This window comes from Sceloporus occidentalis, unplaced genomic scaffold, assembly GCF_023333645.1.
Source record: "Sceloporus occidentalis isolate IW3139 unplaced genomic scaffold, rSceOcc1.0.p SCAF_1, whole genome shotgun sequence".
Taxonomy (NCBI): domain Eukaryota; kingdom Metazoa; phylum Chordata; class Lepidosauria; order Squamata; family Phrynosomatidae; genus Sceloporus; species Sceloporus occidentalis.
Window position 1 is genome coordinate 152,577,330 of NW_028316981.1, and position 25,281 is coordinate 152,602,610.

Below are 25,281 nucleotides of genomic sequence, written 5' to 3' on the forward strand. Positions count from 1 at the left end.
TGAACACAAATCAATCAGAACACCTGGGAGAAACAATGTCTTTTATTTTCCAAATAGTGATTTACTGGCTTAAAAAAAATCAGACCCCACAATTTTCCATCTCATTATGGCCTCCAAAACAATAGTCCCTACTCAATTCAAAAGCCCACCTTTCCACGGGGGAAAGGAAACATCCTAAAAATAGAGGTATGTCTACTTCCTATGCATATGGTATCAGGGGAAAGCTGCAGCCTAGAAGTCTTTAAGGAAGTATGAATTTGGAGGAAGCAGAACTTCAAGAGTGCCTGTTCACTTGCTATTAAAGGTAGCAGAAAAGTCTGTTGGTATATAATAGCAGTCCTGTATCACAAGATGCCCATTAGGTGGCACAAGTAAGGGAGGATGATGTGTGGAAAATGGACTCTCTTCCCATGAGAAAAGGGAGGGAAGAGAAGTAAGGCAACATGTGAATCTTTTCAGGGCAGCATATATTTTCAAGAAAGGCAACAGAAGAGGAGGCATGCACCTGGCCCTGATCCATTGGCACGTGACGGTCAGCTGCATCCCCAGAAGATGAGACAGAAATATTCCAGAGTTTTGTAATTATAGTTGCAGTAACCAGATGTACAGGAAGAGAGGAGGCTACATAACCTCATAACCACTGCGAATTCCTTTCATGAGGCAGCAGGCAAAAATAATGCCAAGGAGCTGAAAAGACAGTAAGAGAAAACTGTCAATAAAAAGATTTTCTTTGCAAGCAGGACAAATACACATGCAGGATAAACGGTTTTGATATGTAGCCCAGGTTTCCAGTGCAACCATTACATCCTCCTTTTCCTTGGGTATATAAGAAACCCCTCCTCTTTGGATGCCCCACCACAAGTCTGTCTCTCCTCCCTCATCTCATTGCTGCAGTCCTTCTTGGTATCTGGACTATTAACATTTTAAAATGACCAATAAGAGAAAGTGGTAGGATAGATAATGTCTCTGCTTGTAGTTTGTCCATTTGGCTCATTTGTCCTTTCTTCCCAGGCTATCATAACTTTTCAAACACTGTGATGCTGACAGATGATAGCTAAACACAATATGCATGTCTCCACCAGAGGAGTTTAGCAGCACACTGATTGTGGGTACTACCAAGCATGACATATTGGTCATATGTCTATCTCTATATGCTATGACTTACTCTTGAAGCTTTTAACCAAAACACTGCAGGTAAAACTTTAGTGTTCTGCAAACCTGTGCTCTTTCTTTTCAAGGTGTTAAGTTCCCATCCTACTGAAAACCTCAAAAGAATAAGAACTTAAGAACATTAGCTTCAAACAAAAGCTCAGCTCTGATTAACCAAGTAAAGCAGACAGACACCACCACCCCTTTCTTTCTGCCTGAGGTGTTTGCAGGAGCAGCTGTAACTGGGGGGCAGTGAGAGAGAGAACATAATTCCTCTTGTCCCACAGACCAAATTGCTCAAGCCTGCAAGAATCCCTGCTAGCATTCATATGCAGTTGCATTTTGTGCTGCTAATGGACTTTAAATTCTATTTCCTGGAGTTTACAGCCCTTTGTCTCCAGAGCTCCCATGGCCAAGGAGGAAGAATGGCCTCTACCTACATAGATACTCCGCCATACCAATTTAACCGACAACAAATATAACATCTTGACAAAAAGTAGAGCTATTACTCCAACATCATCATTTTGATTTTAAGCAACTTTCCCTCATGAAGAAGCCGGTGAAGCTTCAAAATCCTGCACCATGGATTTTATGCATTTTGGTTGGCCAATAAAGGTATCATTTAAAAAAATAAAACAAATTATTATCATTGTTTTGAGGATTTTGGAAGTTATGGTACTTTGCTGTATGGCCAACATGGCTACCATGGATATATTAATTGATTAGGTCCCTCATATCCATTAAAAATTTCAATAGCAATTTTTAACTCCATAAATGTCAACTGCAACAATGATTTTGATTAGAAATTAAATTTTATGTTATTTCAATGTATTATTTTAGGTGGACAACTCGTAGGTTTTTTGCCATTTTAAGTAATGTTTAATAATAATAATAATAATAATAATAATAATAATAATAATAATAATTTTACCTCACCTCTTCTGCAGTATCGAGACTGCTTACAACAAGATTAAAATGCAATGATACAAAATAAAACCCATTCTCCCTTCCTCCAAAACCAACAACATTATAATTCTCCCAACAATAATTAAAAAAAGTTATTAAAACAATCAGTCAGCAACAGAGAGCATCCTGTTGTATTCCATATGGTAGTTCATATTGGGTGACCAAGTGAGTTACTCAGGGAAGATCTGTCGGAAAAGTTCTGCCTTGACAGCCTTTTCAAAGCTGTCAAGATTAGTAATGTTTCGGATCTCTACTGACAGGCCGTTTCATATTTTTTTGATTTAACAAATTAATTATTGATGTAATGAATTTAATTTTTGTTTTAACACACTAATTAGCCACCTTGGTTCCAAGGATGCATCTGCACTGCATTAATAATGGAGTTTGACACTAACTGCCAAGTTTCAATCCTATGGAATCCTGGGATTTGCAATTTGTTGTTGCACCATAGCTCTCTGATAAGGATGGCTAAATATTTCGCCAAACTACAAATCCCATAATTCTATAGCATTGAGTCATGGCAGGTAAAGTGGTTTCAAACACTTCTGCAGTGCAGATGCATCTCCAGTTTTGGGGAAAAGGTAGAGCATGAGCAAAGTGGCGGAACTTGTTTGCACTAAAAGCTAATAATTCTGAACTGAGTTCCCTCAAGCACAATGTAACAAGGAAGATGTGAATGCATGCATGCATACAATTCCACAAAGACCATTATAATTCTTGGTACCTCAAAGAAGGCAATGCCCAATGCCACTGCAGCCACAATTATAATGTGTTTCTTCATCCAGACCTCTACTTTTGATACACAACCCTATACAGAAAGATAAACACAGTCAGGAACAGTGTCTTAGGGAGTCCATCAGGTAATCAGTGATAAATGTCCTTGTCTCCCTAATACTCTCTCATACAAACCTCCACATGGACATTGTTTTCATTTGGGTTCTTGGTGCAATCAGTGCCATTGATGCAGCATGACGGAGGCACACTGTGAGGCTGGAACTCTTTCACATCAAACCAGTCAGTATAATTAAAGGCACCGCAGCAGTTATACTAAAGTCAGGGTAGGGCAATAAAAGGAAAGAGAGAAGTTAGCATCTTTTAGAGTGGCATTTTTTTTAGATTAGTTATCTATCTCATCATTTTAAGAGCAGAAAATATTTCATTAACACTCATGGCTAAGCATCTTGCATAGTATTCCATTATTATTCCTTTTTGCAGATAGGAAAAGTGGCTCTGGGGCTGTCTGAGGGCCCCTAAGGCAGTTATTGTAGGCACTGACTCGTCTAGATTTCCCCGATTCTTGCTCTTATAGATAAACTATTTTTTTAAATAGGCTACAGGAACACCTTGCACAATTTAACATTAAAACAGAAAACACACTTTTTCAAAACCAGGACACTACTACTACTACTACTACTACTACTACTTCCTCTTCCTCTTCTTTTGGCAGGCCAAGCAGTCCCCAAAAGCTCCAGGACAGAGAAACACTGGCTCCTCATCATGCTGCAGTTTCCCACTGATGATTTATAGAATCCGCTGCCACATAAGAGGCAGTGATGCCCTGTGATTTAAAAGGGCTTTTAAAAAAAGAGTTGATGAATTCATAGACTATTGATTTACCAAGAAAGGAAGGACTGAAAATTCAGCCTACTAATTATAGCAAGCCTGAACAGCTAGCACATGTATGATTGCTTCCTAAGTAAAGCCACCTAAAATAGTTTTATAATTTTACAGTGAATATGATACTAGACAAGTATTAAAAACAGCTCCATTTTTTTAAACAGTGTTCCATTTGGAGTAGCTCTCCCTAGAGGCCTTTCTACTCCACCATCATCATTGACAAGAGCGATAAACAAGAATGTTGCTTTGATCTCCAGAAGAGTCCACTGGCCCTTACTAAAGAAAAGAGGCCAAGCTGAGCAAATCCTCGTGTGAGTGAACAGGGATTCTCGTAAATTTAATGATCAGGACAGTGCAACAGGTGGAGAGGACACAGGTAACTGGGAGGCTCTCTAGGTATTTTGTAACTTCCACTTGGCTCAGCCCACTTGTCCAATGATCAGCTATCATGGGAGTTGGTGGTCCAAACAATACAGAGGGTTCCATGTTCCCTTAGTAACTTTGGGCCAATCATCTTTCAGCCTTAAAAGGTTATTCTGAGCATAAAGTGAGAGAACCATGAGTGCCATACCTTGAGTTCAGGTGCAGGGATACAGATCCAGTAATAAATAAATAGCATCAGCTAAAATCTGAACTATCATGCCACTAGTTACACATATACTCTTACATCAAACTGTTTTTGAAATACAGGTCAATTCTGCAAACTGAGACTTTAAACCCTATATGTGCATTTAAAATTGCTCTTCTCAGTAATGGCTCTGGTTTTAATTCCAATTTTATTGCCCATCATTGCACACTCCTCTTGCTTTAAAAAAAATATGGCACAGAAAATAGTTTCCATGTTTCACTCACGCTCTTCTGCAGGTCATCTAAAGTCTTGGCGATATTTGAGTCATTTCTGTACCTCTTCATTTCTGCTCTGAGTTCCTCATCAATTACTGTCTTGACCTGGGAAAAGACAGCAGAAGAGAAAAGGGAGTGAGGATTGCTGAGCCCCAGGGAAGGAGGGCAGATTTAGCTAGACTAGTGATGGTGAACCTTTTAGAGGCCGAGTGTCTAAGCTGCAACCCAAGACCCACTTATTTATTGCAAAGTGCTGTGTCCCTCTGGCTTTCTAGTAACAAATTCTGTGCTGGGGCAATGGCACATATGCCCACAGACAGGGCTCTGAGTGCCACCTCTGGCACGCGTGCCATAGGTTCGCCATCACTGAGCTAGACCCTAATTTGAACAATTAAGCTACCCTGGGGGAGACCACTTTTATTGGGGATGCAAAGACAACTTCTGGATAAATTGTCTTGCTGGTGTCCATCAACCTTAAGAAAGATTTCTTCATCTGCTGCTCCTCTCTAGGGAGTTTCATGAAAAAGCATGAAGACAACAATAGCTTAAAATCCAGGTACATCTCTTACCTTGTCCTTAAAGATGTAGCCAGCAATGGCAGCTGCAATCTCCACCAGGAAGATCAGCGTCAGCAGGACAGCAAACTACAGAAGGGAATAAAGTGTTTTAACATCCAGGAATCTTTGGGCATTCTAGCCCCATTGTGCCTCTTCAACCTGGCCTGTGTTGTAAGGAGGAAACAATTTATGTCCATCCCAAACCACACAAATCTCACCTTAATCCTGAGACCAAAGTTTTCCACCATGACAGCATAGCCCTCAAACAGGAGAACGCCTTGCATAATTATCTCTTCAGCTCTAACCTCCTACTGGAGCCTACTCAGACAGGGGGCACAGTATTTATCCCTATTCTAAACATACCAAGGGTTCCCAAAATCTGCCAGGACTCTCCATCAGTCTCCTCTCTGCTTCCATAATCTTTAAATTATCATATCCATCAGTATCTCCCAGGGATAAACAATAGCATTAACTTGTCTCTGTATCTCTTGTTGTGCTAATTGCTCTTCAAATATCAACCCACAGTATTTGGCAATACCACCTTCTGTTTTCTCTTGGGATACAAGCATACTCATGTAAGAGAGCTGGATCAATGTGTAGGGAACAGGGACCCTGTAATGATTGATCATTAAAGATCCTGGCTCTTTCAGAACCAACTACACAGTCTCCCTACCCAAAATGCATTCTGATCCATGGACTATTCTTTTTCAGACTTCGTTAGATTTAACTAAATAGCATTAGAATGTCAATTACATATTGTCTAGTTACTGATTTAGCTCCCAGCAACCAAGAGATACTGTCTTTATCTCTTTGGCAAGAAACCATAGTTATAGAACAGAGATCGAAAAAAGGGTAATCCTAGACAATGTGAAGCCCTTAATCATGCTCTGCAGCAGATCTTTCTTTGTCCACCTCAAAGGTCCACATTAGTCCCTCATCAGGCCAGATAGAATGTTAGCTAGAGTATGACTATTTCAGAATCTTGCATCCACAGATTCTTGCACACCAGCAAAACTGTGGAAGCAGTTCTACGTTTTATTTATTTATTTTTAGAAAGCAAAACTTTTACTCCTTACAGACATGGTTAACAGGTTAAATTATTTTGGGCAATTTTGTGAGAGGGAAATCCCAACAGGAGAGGGACAAAACTGGGTTGCATGTGATCAAGATTTCAGTGCTTCCAATGTATCTACATATAGATTATGCAAACTACACTGCATAGGGATTTGATGAATTAATTTTTTTGTACATAATTATTTTTTTTTAAAGGAAAATCAGTGTGTGCATACCTTTTCTGTGGGGTTCTCAATAAAGTCAGAAAGAGAGAGATCAACTTTCACATGGAATTCAAAGAGACTACTAAATCCTAAGCATCCTGGCTTTCCCATCACAGCCATACCAACTTTCCTTGCTACAAAAAGACAGCACTCCTCTCATCGTGCCAAACTAAAACACACCTGTAGGGCAAAGTACAGCCTGTGCTGTGGGAACATGGGGGTACAGGGAAAACAGAACTTGTTGTCACAGCCACAGATGCCTGGGTTTCATGGAAAAGTAGAAGCTGGCATTGGAACAGTAAAGCACAAGTGTTCTATCAGCCCCATGAATCTATATTGCTACTCATCTCCTGGTGACCACTGAACATCTCCCCACACCCTCTTTCTTCTCCACTGACCCTCTCCTCACCGTAGTGACCATGCAGTAGTTCTCTTTCGCTGCTCCACAGCAACCAAAGAAGGAGATGAAGAAGACAATAACGCCCACAGCAAGGATGACGATAGGTGCACCTGAAGCAGATGGGTTGGTAATCTGCAGCGTGTTGTTGAGTTCGATCTGTACATAAATCCCCAAGGCAATCAGAGCTATACCACAGAGCTGGAGGAGGGAGACAGAAAGAGAGAGAGAACATATTGTCTAGTGGCACAGAGGAAAAGGACAGTATCCTCATATGATGAAAGAGAACAGTGAATTATTGCACATAGAAACACACATGGCTGAGATCAAAATACATAAGCCAATTTTTGGCATGTTAGTTGTGATTTTGCTAACTTGTTTTTAGAAGATGCATTAACTTCTTAAAAAGCTATGCCCTTCCACTCAAAATACTCTTCCCTTGTTAAGGTGGATCCATCTTGATACAGATTTGCTAATAGCAGGGTTACTGTCAGCAGGAGGGAGGGGTGCTCCTGAAACTTTGTTTCATATGCGAAAATGTCTTGACCATCCTATTCTGCAATATAACTTGTGGAGAAACAAGCACATGGTCCTCCAACTCAAGCAGCAAAACATCTCAGGCTGGCCTTGATTTAATTAAACATGGAGTTGAAAACAGCTCATTTGATGTGTAATCATTAACCTATACAAATTTCAGTTTCCCATATACCACATTTTTCTAAAACTCACAACTGCCCACCTTATGTTTATAAAAGCCTGCTTGGTGTAGCTCTTCCTCCCTATGCAAAAAGTATTCTCAAGCTTAAAAAACAACAGAAGACTTTGACTGGAATGGCAATATAATAATATTTTAAAATAAATAATAAATAAGGCACACTTGTTCTGAGAATAAGCACAAACTTCACAGCAATTGTTTCTTACTTGTTATGGATATAACAAGTCTGTCAAAGCTACGTGTAAGAAGCAACATATATGCTATCACTATGCAACATATATGCATGAACACACACACAGTGGCAATGTTAAGTATTTCCATTTATAAAAGGTAAGGTGGTAACCAGCTTCTGCAATTTTAATACAGCCTGCACCCCCCCCCCCAATCTATGCAAAGGGCTTCTCCATCACCACTTGACATATGCATTTATTCCTCACTAAATGCACTTCTCCTTAAGTAGCTTCTGAAATCAGGTACAAGTGTAAAGTCATCATTAGCTGCTTTCCTGTGTGTGTGTGAGGGGATTTTTTAATCTCACAAAGGATCTAGTTCCACTCTTCATAAAACTGCAATTGGAAACACACTTTGCAAATATGATTAGAACAGGTGAGCATGGAGGGTATGGAAGGAAAGATGCACCACACAACTATTTCATACTTAGCCACAGCTGCTATGCACAGTGGAACATACTCCCTCTGAGTGTGGTGGAGTCTCCTTCCTTGGAGACTGGATGGCCATCTGTCGGGGATGCTTTGATTGGGAGTTCCTGCATGGCAGGGGGTTGGACAGGATGGCCACTGTGGTCTCTTCCAACTTTATGATTCTATGATCCTATTAATTTAAAAGCTTGCTTGTTCCTTTAGTTAAGTATAACAATTATTAGCTGGAACAGAATATTAGTTGGAATAGAAGTTCACCCTAATGGACAGTTCAGAGCAAATGTCACTTGCACTGCATAAAAAGGCTTCGTAGTTTAAAGCACCTGGGCCTTCAGATATAGGCACTAAAATAAGGTTAACATGCATCCACTAAAACCAGGCAGCAGTCTAGGGGAAAGGTGATAAGACAAGAAACCAAAAGTTAAGAATGGTAACTACAACAAACAGTTTTAATAGACAAGAACAGGCACAGGATTAGGACAAGGGGAAGAATTAGAGAATCAAGGCTGATTCTGACAGGGAGACAAAATAAAGAAACCTGGCATTTGGAACTATGCATAAAAGTTACGGTGCTAAAAAAGACTAGTGTTTGGGGAAATTTTATTGGCTACAAGTCATGGAGCAACCAAGTTGGTAAGTGGATTTCAGGCACTGCAGTTAAAAAGTACCATTGCTAGGTTTCCTTTCACTATGTCATCTCCAGAGCACAAAATGCCTCCCCTCTTCACTTTGTCTCACCACCCAGTTCCCAAATAGTTGGTGTGCTTCCTGGAGCTAGTATTTACTTTTTCCTATCACAGCAGGGTGGACCCACCCAAGGCAAAGAGACCCAGCCCTTTTCCAGATGGCACACAGCTCTTCTCCAGGTACCCAGGCCTGACCTTGGAGGCAATTCAGCAAAGAGCCATTCTCACCAACACTCTTGTCAGATAGGAACACTGGGGACAGAAAGAGGTGCCTCAACACAAGGGGAGAGAGGGACCCCACTTGTTTTACGCTGTCAGGTGCACACGGAACATACCAAAAGGAAATGTCCTACATTGTTTTATCACCATTATTCACCTGTTAAGGACAATCAGTGCCCTAGCCTTTCTTTAAGAATTCTCAAGTGCACTCATGGGGAAGAGGAAGAGATGCAATAGTGAAAGGCTGTGGAAGAGCCAGAAAAGAGGTGTTGCAGTCTGTTTGCTTTGTAGGAGTGGTTCAGCCATATACTGTATGTCATTTCCCCCTTCCCTTTCTGAAGGCAAGGAACCACTTTCTTGGTGAGGTTATATTGTCTCACAGCAGTAATAGTCAGACCTGTGTGCTGATTTAACAACCTTTACCGCATTTTGGTGTTGAGGATGTTGGAGGAGGGATTGGTTGAAAGCTGCTTCCAGACAGACAACCCTCCCACATCCCAATTTATCTTGTTCTAGTGTGTTCTGCTTAATCCCACTGGAAAAGTACGACACTCAATGCCAATCACTAGTCCAAACTGGCCACTGCAAGTGGAACACCAACTGTTACCAAAGGAATGCATGAGCACCCTCATTACTTGGTATTCTTCTACAGTGCGCCCGCGCCATACGCGGGCGCGCCATACGTGGCCTTGAGCATATGCGCTCAAGCTGCGGGGCGCGCGTGGGGTGGAAGGGGCGGCGCGTCCCATTCAATTGAATGGGCGCACGCACCCGTTGCGCCCCACGCACACCCGCGCCACCGCGCATGAGCCCCATTGTTTCCAATAGGGCTCGAGCATAGGCGGAATTCGCCTTACACGGAGGGATCCGGAACGGATCCCCCGCGTAAGGCGAGGACGCACTGTACTATAAGCTTATTCCTGCATCCGAAAATTAATGTTGTGGAGGGAAAATACTCTCTAAACTTGTCAGAGATATTCAACACTATGATCTTTTCTGGAGCATCAACTGTGACAATGTGGATGGGAATGGCTCACTTACTGCTTTGAGAGACCTCAAACTACTGACTGCCTTTGTACAGTCACTGTCCTCCTAACCATCAGATCGAGGCAACATCAAGCTACTGCATATGTTAACCAAATATAACCTGTCAAGAAGTTGGTTTACACTGATGGTTTCTGGCCATAGCATAGGAAATGACAAAGGAGATGGCAACTCAATATTCATGGAGAAGGTGTGACAAAGACAGTCCAATCCAGTTTTTGCATTCAGGTTTGCACACTTCTTCCTTCCCAAGCCAGATGTCAAGTTGTATCAGTTTTATACTACAAATATATCTGGGGCAGTTTCCACAAGCCATGCATAGGCAGAGAGAGCGATATATAAATCAAACCCAGTCAATGTGGGCATAATCTTATTTTCCACTGGGGAAAATAGGTAAAATTAACAACCTAAAATACCTGGGCCTTAATGCAGTTGCTGTACCCATCTAGAGCATACTCACCAAATCAATGGGAAACTGGTAAATCAACCTTTCCATAACTCCCAATGACTCAGTGGGCCTACTTTATCTGAGACTAACAATGGGACTTAGGTCCTAGAACAGAATAATAAGCCACATGTTTCTGTTAGATGGTCATCTTCAACAACTCCTTGCTCAACCCAAGACAGACTGCACTTTCATACCAAGGGAGCATTTAGCAGCCTTCTATCACATGGGCATTCTCTCTCCACCATCACACATCTCTCATACACATAATTCTCAACTGATGACACAATGTTTCTTGCCCTGACCAACAGGGTTCTCACCCACAAAAGTGTAGTACATAATGATTGTGTATTTAAGTTGTTCTATCATTCCCTTTTTGTTTAGCTGAACAGGCAGACTTGCATAGAATCCTCATAGACTGTTTCTTATAAGGACACTTGGAGAATTTATGGCACATCCACAGTTAAGCCATTTATCATAAGCATTACTAAAATGCATAAAGTGGCCTCACTTGGCAAGTTTCCCAAAAGACATGTAATCACTTCCTCCCTTCATGCTGATGTTCCACTGCTTCCTAAGTAAAGATAAACTGAGACAAAAACCACAACGATTTCACTCACTTCCTGACTAATATTATACTACGGTCACATTAAGTAACCAAGTGCAAGCAAACAAATGAGTCTCCTGGCCATCCAGTTGTCCTAGCAGAAGTGGGGCTAACAGGGAATAGTGGTGTGTGGGTGTGCTTTTGGGAGGAGAGTAATTTAAAATACCAACTTCCAAAACCTACACTTAAAGAACTGAAATTTTAAAATTGTGGCCAGAGCTCTTTTAGATTTAACTTAGGGTTGGGTAACTGTGGCCCCCTTCCAATATTTTTGGCCTCATCAATCCTAGTCAGCACAACCAAAAGTAAGACTATGGTAGTTGCACAGCAACTCACATCTGCTCTAGCTCAATAGTGAAACCATAAGCAATACTCCCACTTAACCGTGCAAACCAAGCAAATAGTATGTTTTTCACTATCCTGTCTGAGTTATATAAAAACAAATCCTAACTTCTCACAATCATAACATGTTACTGCTTATTATAAAATACCTAACACAGTACATGTTTCTATGTCTACTTTGGTTTAAAACCAAGTAGTTTTCACTGAGAATACAAGAGCTAGTGTCATTTTATCACTAAGAGCTAAGGCAACACATACATAGAAATCTGGACTATACCAAGCATACAATTAGAACTACATACAGTTAAAATACCTATTTTTGAATTTTGATTTTCACATGTAAATTTAGGACAAAGTGAAATACTGAAAAAATCATTTTGGATTATGTAGCAATTATGGAAGTTCAAATTCTACATTCTTTTATTTTCAGTAGGGCTACATCCCATAATTACATATCAACATGACTAAGCCTCGAGGTCATTTTAACCTACCAGTGTTTGTGATTTTGTCACATTAACAGGGAGAGCAAACATACGGCTAATGAGCTCTTTCTGAGGTGAGAAAATCAAGTTCCATCTGCCACACAGAAAGATGAGTATCTGGACTTACCTAGCCTATTCCCCACCTTCTCCCATATTAGTACCTTGATTTTTAAGAAGTATTCAGGAAAGGATGTAGCCTAAATACCCTAAAGGCATCAGATCCTCTCTGATCTTGGAATCTAAGCAAGATCACCTCTGGTCAGTACTTGGAGGGGAGATTCGCAATGAATTCCAGGTGCTGTAGTGTACATTTCAGAGGAAAGAACTGGCAAAACCACCTCTAAATATTCCTTGCCTAAGAAAAATGTTATCAAATTTATGGGATTGCTGTACGATGACAGTGATTTCAAGGAACACCCCCACACCCATATATAGGAAAGGGGAGAATAGAAGCTATGTCATCAAAATGTTTTTTAAAATTACTCCATTCCTCATCATTTTTCTTAAGAAAGGCCAACCAACAAGTTGGTACTCACTTTTCCTATTTCAGTTCCCAGGCAAATCCTTTCTCACTTCCCTATCAAAACAGGATATAAGTTAGCATATTTGAGCAGGCAAAGTCAAGCACTGCTGCATAAACTCAGCTGAACTCATGTTTAAAGGGACCCTTTGGTGCTATCTAGCCTGCCCCCCCCCCCCACCAGAAGCAAAATGAGAGAGGGCAGTGCTAACTAGTACCTATAGCAACAGGACATATCTACAAGCTCTTTTATGGGACAGAATTTATTTTGTCACTCATAAGGATGGTGATTCAGCTGTGTGTGGGCTTTCCCAGTTAGTTTGCTCAAGACGGTAAATATGCAATCCTGGGATTAGTCACTGCAGTATGAATGGCAAGAGAAAGGTATGGCCTATGGTCTCTGCAACAAACAGTAAGAACCCAGTAACCTAGTCCTCTTATTCCATTCTTATAGAGACACAATATGAAAACTGAAAATATGTTACTCCTTTGCTGCCACCCCCACCTCCTTGTCAAGTGTCTCATCCATACAAAATGATTGCTGACCAAGGCTCTAAATTTACTTCCTAATCTTTTCCACCTCAAACAGTGATACAGGAGAGAAAGAGTAATCTGTTTCTTGATGTGCTGAACTTATTTTTCAAGCTGTGGTGCTATTATGACCTTCTCCATAAGATCCTGGAATACTGTGTCCAGTTCTGGGCACCACAATTCAAAAAGGGCATTGGGAAACTGGAGAGGGCCCAAAGGAGGGTGACTAAAATGGTGAAGCCATGCCCTATGAGGAACAACTCAGGGAGCTGGGAATGTTTAGCCTGGAGAAGAGAAGGTTAAGAGGTGATATGATAGCCCTGTTTAAACATTTGAAGGGATGTCATATTGAGGAGGGAGCAAGCTTGTTTTCTGCTGCTCCAGAGAACAGGACCCGGAGCAATGGATGCAAGCTACAGGAAAAGAGATTCCACCTCGACATTAGGAGGAACTTCCTGACAGTAAGGGCTGTTGGACAGTGGAACACACTCCTTCCTTGGAGTGTAGTGGAAGCTCCTTCCTTGGAGGTCTTTAAACAGAGGCTTGATGGCCATCTGTTGGGGATGGCTTGATTGAGATTTCCGGCATGGCGGGGGTTGGACTGGATGGCCCTCGTGGTCTCTTCCAACTCTATGATTCTATGAAAATCTTTGAAAGTTTTATTAATTGAGGTCTCCCTCATTTTCTGTTTTTATACGTATACATTTTCTTCACCTCCATCTCAATCATACCCTGATGTGACTGATATCTAAGTAAAATATTATCCCTTCAATAGTTACCCTAATAAGGATTCCCGCACCCACAAACCTTCAGTGGGCCAGATGACATCAATGGCTGGCCACCACTCCCATTATGCCATCAGGCTCTTGAATGAAGTGCTATGTGGAGTTTTTTAACCCAGTACTTTAGTAACCAGCAACCAGGTATCAGTCCTTCACACATAAACATGCCTTCCCTCTGTGTAGAATAGGCTGAAGGAGGAAAGAGCTCTCAAGCAGCACTTCCAAGCACTGGCCAACAACAAGAAAAGGCAGTCCTGCTATCTCTGATCAGTAATTGAAGATAGCATGGACCCCTCCTCCAACTGAGAGGAGACTACTGCTCCAGAAATGGAGGGGGGGATATTTGGATCATCTGCCACAACCCAGAGACTCTTCCCTTCCCATATAATGCAGCATTTGTCACAGTGAACATTGGTGGTGGAAGTATAAAGCCAAGTTTTCTTCTGCTATTGAGCAATCCATGTCCTCTTTCTGTAGAATTACACATGTGACTCAGGCTTGGTCACTGAAACTTTACTAACAACCTGATCCCATATTTCACAGAACAAAGAACTGGGCCAAAGGACTTCCAAATTTGTTTCACAAACACTCCCCATTTGTTTCCAGCAGTAAGAACCAGCCCAGTGCTTTGTGGAAAAATGGCACAGCTACCACTGATTGTTCTCACACCTTTGCCTGATGAAAAAGCTAGTGGAGCTTCAAAAGCTTGTATGGTGAGTTTTGTGCACTTTTAGTTGTCCCCAAAGAAGTATCATTGTTTTGCAGATTTTGGGTGTTGTTTTATTTTGCTGTATAGCCAATACGGCTATCCCAGATATATTTTCTCACACAGAATCCCATGACTGCTGCTTTTGTAGCAACAGCAATAGGAGGGTTAAGATCAAAGTGGCAGCCCCATTGGAAGAAACAGAACCTTGAACTCTCCAGGTGGTTAAATTTGGCAACCTGATTGCTTAAGACCAAAATAGAGTCACAAAACCGTTGGCTTCCTACTTCCCCAAACTCTTTGTGCCATATCTGGAGAACTGATGCAAAATGACTTACACTCGGTTGAAAAGAGATCAGTGTTTGTCATTTAAAAGCATCCTAATAACTGTAGCTATATTCTTGAAAGACAAATGGAGGTACTTTCTGCTTCAAAAAAGTTGATTGGTGCCTTCCTACTGAACCTCAAGGAGAGAAATTCTGCAATCCTCAGTTTTCTGATTCAAAGCTTATTCGAAGTGCCGCATGAACAGAAAAACCCATCCCATAACATGATAGAGAAGGAGGATATGGTTACATTTGTTGAACCAGTATGCAAACTATTCTGACATCATGGAACTATAAAACTGCAGTTCTGCTTCTGTCTTTTAAAATAAAGTTTCTTTTTAAAATGTTGCTCTTTTGCTATATGAAATAAGTGAAACCAACTTTCTTACTAAGACACGATGAGCATCTCCAAAGCTGAATTCCTAGAATTCCCTAGTAAAGGAACCATGACACTGGAGAGGTTTAAAGTATGAAGGGAGGCATGTAAAATGTTTTATCATCTATGTAAGAGTCTCAGAGGAATGTAACATGACCAAGGAAACCAGCCAGGCCCTCCACTTTGCAAGTATAGAGCAGCCTGGATGGGGAGTTTTCTAGCACTTACATAATTTTGCTACTAAGGAAACCAGGGGAACAGAATTCAGAGCCATAGCCGTCTTAATCTGAAATATTAGTATGGGATCTTGTAGCACCTTTGAAACTGAGTGAATTAAGTTGTAGACTATGTCTACTTCTTCAGATGCATCTATGAAAGCTTTTGCTACAACTTCCTTTACACAGTAAGGCTGCATCCACACTGCAGAAATAATCTGATTTGACACCGCTTTAACTGCCATGGCTCCATGCTATGGAATTCAGGGATTTGTAGTTTTGTGAGACATTTAGTCTTCTCTATCAGAGAGCTATGGGGCCACAACAAACTACAATTCCCAAAACTGCATATCACCGAGCCATAGCTGTTAAAGCGGTGTCAAAATAGATTATTTCTGCAGTGCGGATGCAACCCTAGTCTCAAAGGCGCAACAAGATCCTTTTGCTTAGGGAAACCAAGTGCTTCTGAAATACATACAGGAAAGCCCTCAAGAAAATGGAGCAACTACTAGCCTTTGAAAGCCACTCCATTTTGTCGTGGAGTTAAATTAGCCTTTAAAGGTTAATTGCCCAAAGTTTAACTAAGCAGCTTCTCTGCTGCGCAAGCAATACAGCAGCCAGGGTTTTTGATGAGAGACAGTGCTCAAAACAACCCCCATGTCACCCTCTCCCTCCGATTTGACTTACCCAGAATATGAAATTAAAGAAAAAGACCAGGAACTTGACACATTTCATACCACCTTCGACGCCCATTTTGTCGATTAATCCCTATAAAAGAGAAGAGAAGAGAATAAGCAGCGTTAGAGCTAAACCTCCCACCACAGGAGAGGGAAGGAAGGGGGTAGAAAAAGAAGATGGGCGTTATTCATACTATAATGGAGGCTGGGAAAAGGAAACAGGAAACTTGGAGGAAACAGGAGGGGGCCCCCAAAGGACGCCTTAATTCCAGTAACTGTGGGCAGTTTCCTCAAGGGAGTGGTTTTTAAAAAAGGATCTTACGTATAAGAAATAGGTTGCTAGATGGAAACAGATTGAGGACATGGGATAAAGTCTGCATTCACATACACCTTCCCACTCTCCCAATCCGGATCCTGAGCCTCTTTTCCCTCCAAACAGTGAGCCATTCCTGAGCAGAAAGGCAAGCAGCCCCTCTGCCCTCCCCACACTCCTCCATGTTGTTGTTCCTGTCTGCCTTCAAGACTTATGGCCACCCTGAGGTCAACCTATCATGGGGTTTTCTTGGCAAGTTCCTTCACAGGTTTTGCTCTGTTTTTGTTTTTTGCCATGGCCACCCTCTGAAGCTGGGAGACTGTGACTCCCCCAAGGGCATAGACTCACAGAGGCATAAAGCTGGAAGAAACCTCAAGGGCCACCTAGTCCAACCCCATACTGCCATGCCGGAACTCACAATCAAAGCACCCCTGGCAGATGTTCACCCAGTGGGTTTATGTGGCTGATTTGGGATTCGAACCCTAGTCTCAGCTGCATCCACACTGCAGCTCCAAAACACACTGCAGGAATAATCAAGTTTGAGACCACTTTAGCTGCCCTGGTTCAATGCTAGGGAATCCTGGAAATTGCAGTTTATTGTGGCCCCAGAGCTCTCTGACAGAGAAGGCTCAATGTTTCATAAAACTATAATTCCCACAATTCCCTAGCTTTGAGCCAGGGCAGTAAAAGTAGATTACTTCTGCAGTGTGTTGTTGTTGTCGCCATTGTCATTATATTATTATTATTATTATATATTTAGAAAAATATATAATTAAACTTAAAATTCAGACAATATACATAAATCTTTTCCATAATACTACATGTGCACACACCATTTAATTAATCAGTTTTCCAAAACTGCCGTGAATCTCGTGGAGACATACACCCCTTTTTTCTTATAAAAACGTACTCTACAAATTTATTCCATCTCCAGTGTGTTTTGGACCGCAGAAATAATTTCGGTTTGACAACGCTTTAACGCCCACAGCTCCAATGCCATGGAATTCTGGGATTTGTAGCTCTGGCACCAGAGCTCCCTGACAGAGGTCTCACAAAAATACAAGTCCCAGAATCTCATAGCACTGAACCATGGCAGCTAAACCTGGATTAATTCTGAAGTGTGGATGCAGTCCCAGTCTAATGCTCAAACTACTACGCCATGTTGGCTCTCACACCTTAATCCCCATAGGTTCAAAACACAGTAAAGAAATAATCCAGTTTGAGACCTCTTAACCTCAGTGCTAGGGAATTCTGGGTTCATTGTGGCACCAGAGCTATCTCTTGACAGAGAAGGCTCAATGTCTCATAAAACTACAGTCCCTAGAACTCCCAGCACTGAGCCAGGACAGTTTGTGGCTGCATCCACACTGCAGAAATAATCCAGTTTCAATCACTTTCAGTGCCATGGCTCCATCCCATGGATTCCTGGGATTTGTAGTTTGTTGTGGCACCAGAGCTTATTGACAGGGAAGACTAAATGTCTCACAAAAGTACAGTTTCCAGAATTCCATAGCACTGAGCCATGGCATTTAAAGTGGGCAAACAGGATTATTTCTGCAGTGTGGATGCAGGCACAACAACAGTGGTCTCAAACTGGATTATTTCTGCAGTGTGTTTTGGACCATGCCCTCCTAACTCCCTCCATACCTAGGACTTTTATATTATACAGTATTACAATTTTATGTGATTTTATATAGACATGTTCAGTGTTTGAATTTTATAATAATGTCAAAGGTTTTTATCTGTGACTTTTTCCTGGGTTGGGAGAGAAGGAAGGATAGGAGAAAGAAAGATGGAGAGAAAAGAAAGGGCTCTGGCCCATGGCCACCTTGACTAGTTTCTCCCCTTTAAATGGAGGCAGACTCCTTCAAGCCACCATGGCTGCCTCGGTTTGGCAGAGGAAAACCTCTTTCCCACTCCCTTTTTCCTCTGCCCCTCTCTCTCCTTTTAAGATTCCAAAAAAGCTTTAAAATATCCCATAACTACAAAGGAGGACCAGGCGACACAAAATGGAGGACCTTCCAACAAAATGGGGGACAGGACTAAATATAAAGTTTAACAAACACTCCTGGTGGAAACAGACATTCCTGCTTCTTCAAGTCCTGCTCAAAATGGAGGGCTTTTGGGAATCCCTCCTGGAGGGAAAGCAGGAGATGTAGGGCATGTCCTGGAAATGGAGGACGCCACACAGCTCCAAAGGCATTTTTCTTGGGGGCAAAGGCAATAAAAGACCCAACACAACTAGGGAGGCTAACTGTGTAAACCCCCCTTTTGTTGTTGTTTTGTGCTTTCCAGTCGTTTCCTGCTTTATCACGGAGGTTTGTGGGGCTTAGAGAGTGTTGTTGTTGTTATACAGTATAACCCTGGTCTCCAAAGTCATAGTCCAACACTCAAACCACCACACCAAGCCTTCCAGATCAACCCACTTTTCTAGCTCAATCTTTTCTACATCAGCCCCTCTTTTGTTTCTCTGTAACTCTACATTTCATTGTTGCAATGTGCCTCCCTTTCCGACTCCTGGCGACATTGAAGCCAGCGTGGCTCCAGGGTTGGGCTATAACTCTGGGGACAGTCCAGGGTTCGAATTCTCCCAGGCTCAAGCCAAGTCACACTCTCTCAGCCTCAGAGGGAAGCACCAGCAAAACAAAAGATGGCAAAACACTCTGAACAAACAGGGTCTCCATAAACCAGAAACGGCTTCAATCAGGCACACAACAACCACCACAACCAACGCCATTTGGGGAGAGAAAGGCATGGGATACCAATGAGAGCCACCAGAAGCAAAATCCTCAAAACAAAATAAAGCGATAACATAACATTGGGGTTTATTCAGAAAGGAAAGGGGGGGGGGGTTGGTTGCCCTGAGGCTGAGAGAGTGTGACTACTCACAGATTAAAAAACAACCTTCCACCATATATAAATATAATATATAAAGGCTGAGAGAGTGTGACTATTCCCAGATTCAAAAAACAACCTTCTTCCACCATATTATATATATATATATATATATATATATACACACACACACACACAGAGACAGACAGACACACACAAAAAGACAGTGTGACTACTCCCAGATTTAAAAAAACTAACCCTCTTCCACCGGATATATATATATATGTGTGTGTGTGTGCGTGTGTGTGTAATAAGTTTCTATTTACCTTTCACCTTCTCTCTCCTTCAGAAAGCAGATAAATAGAAAAGCCCAACTACAACACAGACGAGTTAATAAGAGCCTGAGGGTCCAGAAAGGCAGCACTGAGCAAAGCGTCAGCACCCTCCCTCTCTTATAGCGGCCTCGCCCCGCTTTCCCCGCCCCAGCAGCGTCACTCCTCCGCCGACAGAGAAGGGCCCAGCTGCTCCTCATGTGATGATGGTGATGATGATGGCCATGGAGCCGGGCAGGGCAGGGCAGGGCTCCCCTGAGTCACTCTTATAGGGCAGGCAGGCAGGCAGGCAGGCAGGCATGTATGGGGGATTGCAGGAGCCAAGCCGCAGCATTGAAAGGTATAGTATAGTCTGTGGAATCAGTCTACAGAGAGATCTTGGAGCACTTTTGAGACTCACTGGAAGAAGTTGGCAACAGGAGCTTTCCTAGATTTCAGCCTACTCCCTCAGATGCTCTTGGTCACTACAAGATGCTGCAAGAGCTCTCTAGATACTTGTTTGCTGTGTTGACCATATATAGCAAATCCAATAACATCCAATGATACCTTCATTGGGCCAACGAAATGCCTATATAGCAGCCTGTGGCTCCACAAAGGATGGAGACATGCTGGGTTCCAAGGAAATACCTTCTTTGAGTTGCAAAAGGACATTAAATTTCCTTGACTTTGAAAATCTCCCAGTGACCATGGCCAAAAGGGGAGGTGACAGCCTGCAGATAGCCCTCCCTGCCATCTGAACTGAGACCAGAAACAGAAAATGCAGGCCTATGATTAATGTCTTCAATTTCTTTCTCCAGTTTGCCTGATGAAGAAGCCAGTGTGACTTTGAAAGCTTGCAACATGTAATTGTGCATTTTGGTTGGCCCAGTAGAGGTATCATTGTTTGGATGTTACTGGATGTGTTCAGAGAGGATTTGCTTTTGCCTTCCCCTGAGGCTGAAAATTCAAAGATATAATAGCCATGTTAGTCTGTGGAATCACTGTAGAGAGATCTTAGAGCACTTTTTGATACTCACTGAAAGAAGTTGGCAGCAGGAGCTTTCCTAGACTTCAGTCTACTTTCTCATCAGCCTAGGAAAACTATTTCTAACTGATAGGAGACTTTTAAGTTTGATTAATAAAGAAATATTGAGGAGTACAATCAAACACACGATAGTCAATCAGACGGACACACCATTCAGAGCAAACCAAAATTTCCAAAATACGGAATTTGGGTAGCAGAAATTTAGGGAAATATGCAGGAGTAGCTGTGTTGGCCATTTAGTAAATTCAAACAAAAATCCACCAAACAGTGATACCTTTATTGGCCAGTCAAAATGCATTGTTCAGAGCCTTCACTTTCCCCTGAGGTTGAAGATTCAAAGATATAGCTGTGTTAGTCTCTGTAATCAGATCTTGTACCACCTATTAGACTCACTTAAAGAAGTTGGCAGCATGATCTTTCCTAGACTAAAGTCTACTTCTTCATCTGAGGAAGTAGCCTAGGAAAGCTCCTGCTGCCAACTTCTTTCTTATAGTGCTGCTATTCCACTTTTATTGCCCTGACTGCCTCCTGTTACATTCTGAGGTTTGTAGTTCAGTGAGGTCTATGATCTCAGGGGAAGGCAAACCCTCTCTCAGCCTGTTTCTGCCAAAAGACAGGTGTTTGGGAGCAGTGGTGTCACACACCCCTTAGGGTGTCACCTGGTAAGGTCCGCACCCCCTTAGTGATGGCACTGCCTTCCCCTTCACTGCTTAGTTATTGTATTTAGAGAGATCTTGTAGCACCTTTGATAGTAGATTACCACACTACACTACACTCTTATAGTGCTGCTATTCCACTTTTACTGCTCAGGATTTCTCCTGGTGCATTCTAGGGCCTGTTACAGACAGCCAAAATAAAGCTGCTTCGAGTCACTTTGGAGGTATGGTATTTCAATGATGCATGAGTCCTAAGAGTCTGGAAGCTTCACCAAAGCTGCACTCCAGTCCTTAGGACTGGAGCATGGCTTTGGTGCGGCCTTTGGACTCTTAGGCCGCATGTATCATTGAAATACCATACCTCCAAAGTGACTCGAAGCAGCTTTATTTTGGCTGTCTGTAACAGGCCTAGGATTTGCAGTTTAAGGAGGGACCTTTAGAATTTTCAACCAGAGATATGTAAATATAAAATTTTAAAATGACAACCCTGTGGATGAGACTTCTCCAGGATCCCCTATATCAGTGATGGTGAACCTTTCACAGACCGAGTGCCCAAACTGCAACCCAGACCACACTTATTTATTGCAAAGTGCCACGTCCCTCTGGCTTTCTAGTAAGAAACTCTGGCAAACTCTGTGCTAGGGTGACAGCATGTGTGCCCACAGAGTGGGCTCTGAGTATCACATCTGGCACGCGTGCCATAGGTTCGCCATCACTGCCCTATACTCTACTACTCTGCTCAGGCCCTGCACATTCAGGCCCATGGTCTCTCTGATTTAATCCAATTATCTGGCATGCAGTCTTCCTCTCTTTCTACTTCCCTTCACTTTCTCCAGCATCATTGCCTTTTCTAATGAGTCATGCTTTCTCAGCATATGGCCAAAATAGGACAGCCTCAGTTTAGTCATCTGGGCTTCCAGGTAGAGTTCAGGCTTGATCTGTTCTAAAACCCATTTGTTTGTTTTCTTGCCTGTCCACAGTATCCTTAGCACTCTTCTCCAGAACTTTTGGTCTACAGTGCCCAGAATCCCCCAAACTTGTGATTCTGAGAGTTGTAGTCTTGGGTCCCATCTTGGGAGAAAGGCAGCATATAAATGAAGTATGCAAATATAGTCTATGAGGTAAATTTTCAGGTCTTGGAGCCTTCATGGGCTACAGTTCACTTCAACTGATACATGGATACACCAGTTGTTATATCATTATCAACATTGTTTGAATGAGTAACAATAAGTGAGGCTAGTGGAATCAAGGAACTGAACTATAACAAACAAAAACAGTGTTGTTATTGTGTGTGCTTTCAAGTCATTTCCAGCTTAAGGCAAATGTATCACAGGGTTTTCTGAGAGCTGGGAATATGTGACTTGCTCCCAGTGGGTTTTCATAGTTATCTTTAATAGTGGCAGTTAACAAACAATCAGTACAGCTGAAGAAGTGGATTGATAGCCACTAAAACCTATGCTGAATTAAGTCAGTCTCAAAGGTGCCGCAAGATCCCTTCTCTTCCTTCCACCCTCTTTTCCTTTTTATGCTGTGATAGACTAACAAGGTTATCGCTTTGAAAACAATCGGTTGATAACATGACTCATTTGCACTGGTGAGCTGATTCACACATGGTGAGATTTTCAAAGTGTCTTCCTTTTTTTTTTTCTTTTGTCGATTTAAGCCACAGCAGATGACGCTGAACCTTCTTATGAATTTTTTGGTTCAGCTGTTTCCCACTGGTTTTTTTCTTTGAACACACCTTGGGTGGTAGCCACCCAACTTGAAAAGGTAACTTACTAACAGCGGAAATCCAGCAAAATCAGCTCAGATCTTGAAGCAAAACTCGCTGCCAAATATATAATCATATCTACTCTGATAACACTCAGGATGATAACTTCAGGGAGTTATATAGCTACCAATCTTCCAGTGTGATATACACTATCATTGGCAAGAAAGTTGTTCAGTATTCTCCACAGGGCAAACAGATCATTCTGTATGCATAGGAACACATTAGAAATGGGAACGAGTGGGTGCAGTGTAAATAAAATAAACAAGGGGAAACAGTCTGCTCTGTCACTGGTCTCAAGGCACCATTTGTGAATAAAATAACATAAAAGACATATTCCAGCAAATGAAAGCTGAACAAGAATTCACCAAGATTCATCTCCATCTCCTCTCTGGCATAAAACAAAATATTTTCTTCATTCTGTTCAGCAGGTCTCATTGTCAGGTTAACTGCACATAGAACTGTGAAGCTAAAGCTGCAGTCCATGGCCTGTTTATGTTGCAGTAAAGGTGTGTCTGAGTTAATCCTGGTGGATCATTTGCTGTTGACTGCTGTCTAGTCTCTGTGACTCTGTGAATGAGTCAATGAGAGCCAGCGTGGTGTAGTGGTTTGAGTGTTGGACTACAACTCTGGAGACCAGGGTTTGAATCCTTGCCCATCTATGGATACCCAGTGGGTGATCTTGAGCAAGTCACACTCTCTCAGCTGAAGAGGAAGGCAATGGTAAAACTCCCTCTGAACAAATCCTGCCAAGAAAAGCCCATGATAACCTTGACGTCAGTTGGAAACGACTTGAAGGTACACAACAATAAATGAGTCACTCTGTTATCAACAGCCTTGCTTGGGTCTTGCAAACACAGGACCATGATTTCATTCATTAAGCCTGCCCACCTGTATGGTGGATCATACTATTGAGTAAGTAACTGCAAAGGCTTGTTTGCTTATTTTACTTGGAAGTAAGCAGGGCCAGCTCAACATTTTGCTGCGTGCAAGTAGCCCAATGTGGGACACTTTGTTGTCACTCCCCACTACTCCCAGGAGCTTACTCCAAATAAAGTGTTTAGCCACTGCAGCCTGAGAGCTATTTTTTCCTACCCGCTTTTCCTACCGTCTTAGGTTACAGCTTCTAGCATTGCCTGGTTTCTCAAAAGTAAATTACATTGGTTTTAATGAAACATATTCCAAATTTAAATTCCATAGGATAGGATCCAAGCTTTGGTGATTATTACAGATGTAGAGCTAAGTGCAGTAATTCCGTTTAATAAAAATTAAAATCTGTGAGTTGTCATGCAAAAGTTCTTTATCTGTAGGAGCTGTGAAAAGAAAAAATTATGGGCACTATGCAACCATTGGCATTTATTCTTTATTTTGAACACTTGTTAAAATGCTTGGGTCTTAAAATATATAATACAAACAAGGCACTGCAAGTATAAATTATCATTTTGTTTTCTTTTGCTAGCCATGATCAGTGGGGCAACCCCTGGACTCTGGCAGTTAATGGTTTTTGGATGAACACTGTGTCACTCCGAAGTGTGGCAAGTCATTTCTGCTGTACTTAGGGGCCCATTTCCTATTTATTCCTTTGAGCCACACACTGTTGGAACTGAATCTGTAGTCTCTCTTTTGTCTTGTCTCTGTATCCCTTTTAAAATTTATTTTATTTTTATTTATTTGAGATCATGTCAGTCTTGAGATGTCCAGAGACTTCAAAATCTTGCCAATTTTCAGTGTAGTTCGTCAGAAATGTTAGGACATCTCCAGGAGTCTGGTCAGAATCCTGTATCTTTAAAAGCATGTTTATTATCTCCAGCGCTGGAATAAATAAGTGTAAGATAATTAAAAGCTGTGGCTGCCAAATGGTCAAAGATGCTATGAACCCTGTGATATGTCCTGCATATCTTGTGCCTGGTCTTTTGCCATACTTTTATTTTATTTCATTTGCAACTAGGTATCATGGGGATACTGAAGTCTAATTGTTAACATTTGAAGGTACGTTAAAGCTATTTTGGGACACTTTCCCTCCATCAATTTCATGAAATTGATGACATTGAGAGGGAATTCATATGAGTAATTTAAGAACTGATGGTGGTGATAATACAGAGAGACTGGAAGTGAGGTGAGAGCCAAGATAAAGTTGAAAGCTAATATTTGGGATCAATTTTTACTAAACAGGTGGAAAGCTTTGACAGCCAATGGCTGCAAAGGGGAAAAACAG

General features: G+C 41.8%; 2 protein-coding genes across 2 annotated transcripts in view; one reads left to right on the forward strand and one right to left on the reverse strand.

The window, feature by feature from the left end:
- The window catches only part of RDH5 (retinol dehydrogenase 5), a 17,022-nt gene extending 15,243 nt beyond the window's left edge, over positions 1 to 1,779 (forward strand). Inside the window, exon 6 of the transcript XR_016271777.1 lies at positions 1,239 to 1,779. The gene's annotated coding sequence lies outside the window, so the exon portion shown is untranslated. The remainder of the gene's footprint in view (positions 1 to 1,238) is intronic.
- Positions 23 to 19,723, reverse strand: CD63 (CD63 molecule). Its single transcript, XM_089477835.1, has 8 exons — positions 19,613 to 19,723; positions 16,149 to 16,229; positions 6,819 to 7,007; positions 5,145 to 5,219; positions 4,585 to 4,680; positions 3,025 to 3,162; positions 2,840 to 2,923; positions 23 to 687 (listed from the first exon to the last, which is right to left on the reverse strand). Exons 2-8 carry the CDS (start codon positions 16,212 to 16,214, stop codon positions 622 to 624), a joined length of 714 nt encoding a protein of 237 aa, XP_089333961.1. The 5' UTR covers positions 16,215 to 16,229; positions 19,613 to 19,723; the 3' UTR covers positions 23 to 621.
- Between the last annotated feature and the right edge of the window lie 5,558 nt (positions 19,724 to 25,281).

Coding starts and splice junctions, on each gene's coding strand:
- CD63 (XM_089477835.1), bottom strand. CDS start 16,214: ATGGGCGTCGAAGGTGGTATGAAATGTGTCAAGTTCCTGGTCTTTTTC. Junction 7,008..16,148: donor TCTTTAATTTCATATTCTGG/GTAAGTCAAATC, acceptor TCCCTCCTCCAG/CTCTGTGGTATAGCTCTGAT. Junction 688..2,839: donor TGGGCATTGCCTTCTTTGAG/GTACCAAGAATT, acceptor CTGTCTTTTCAG/CTCCTTGGCATTATTTTTGC.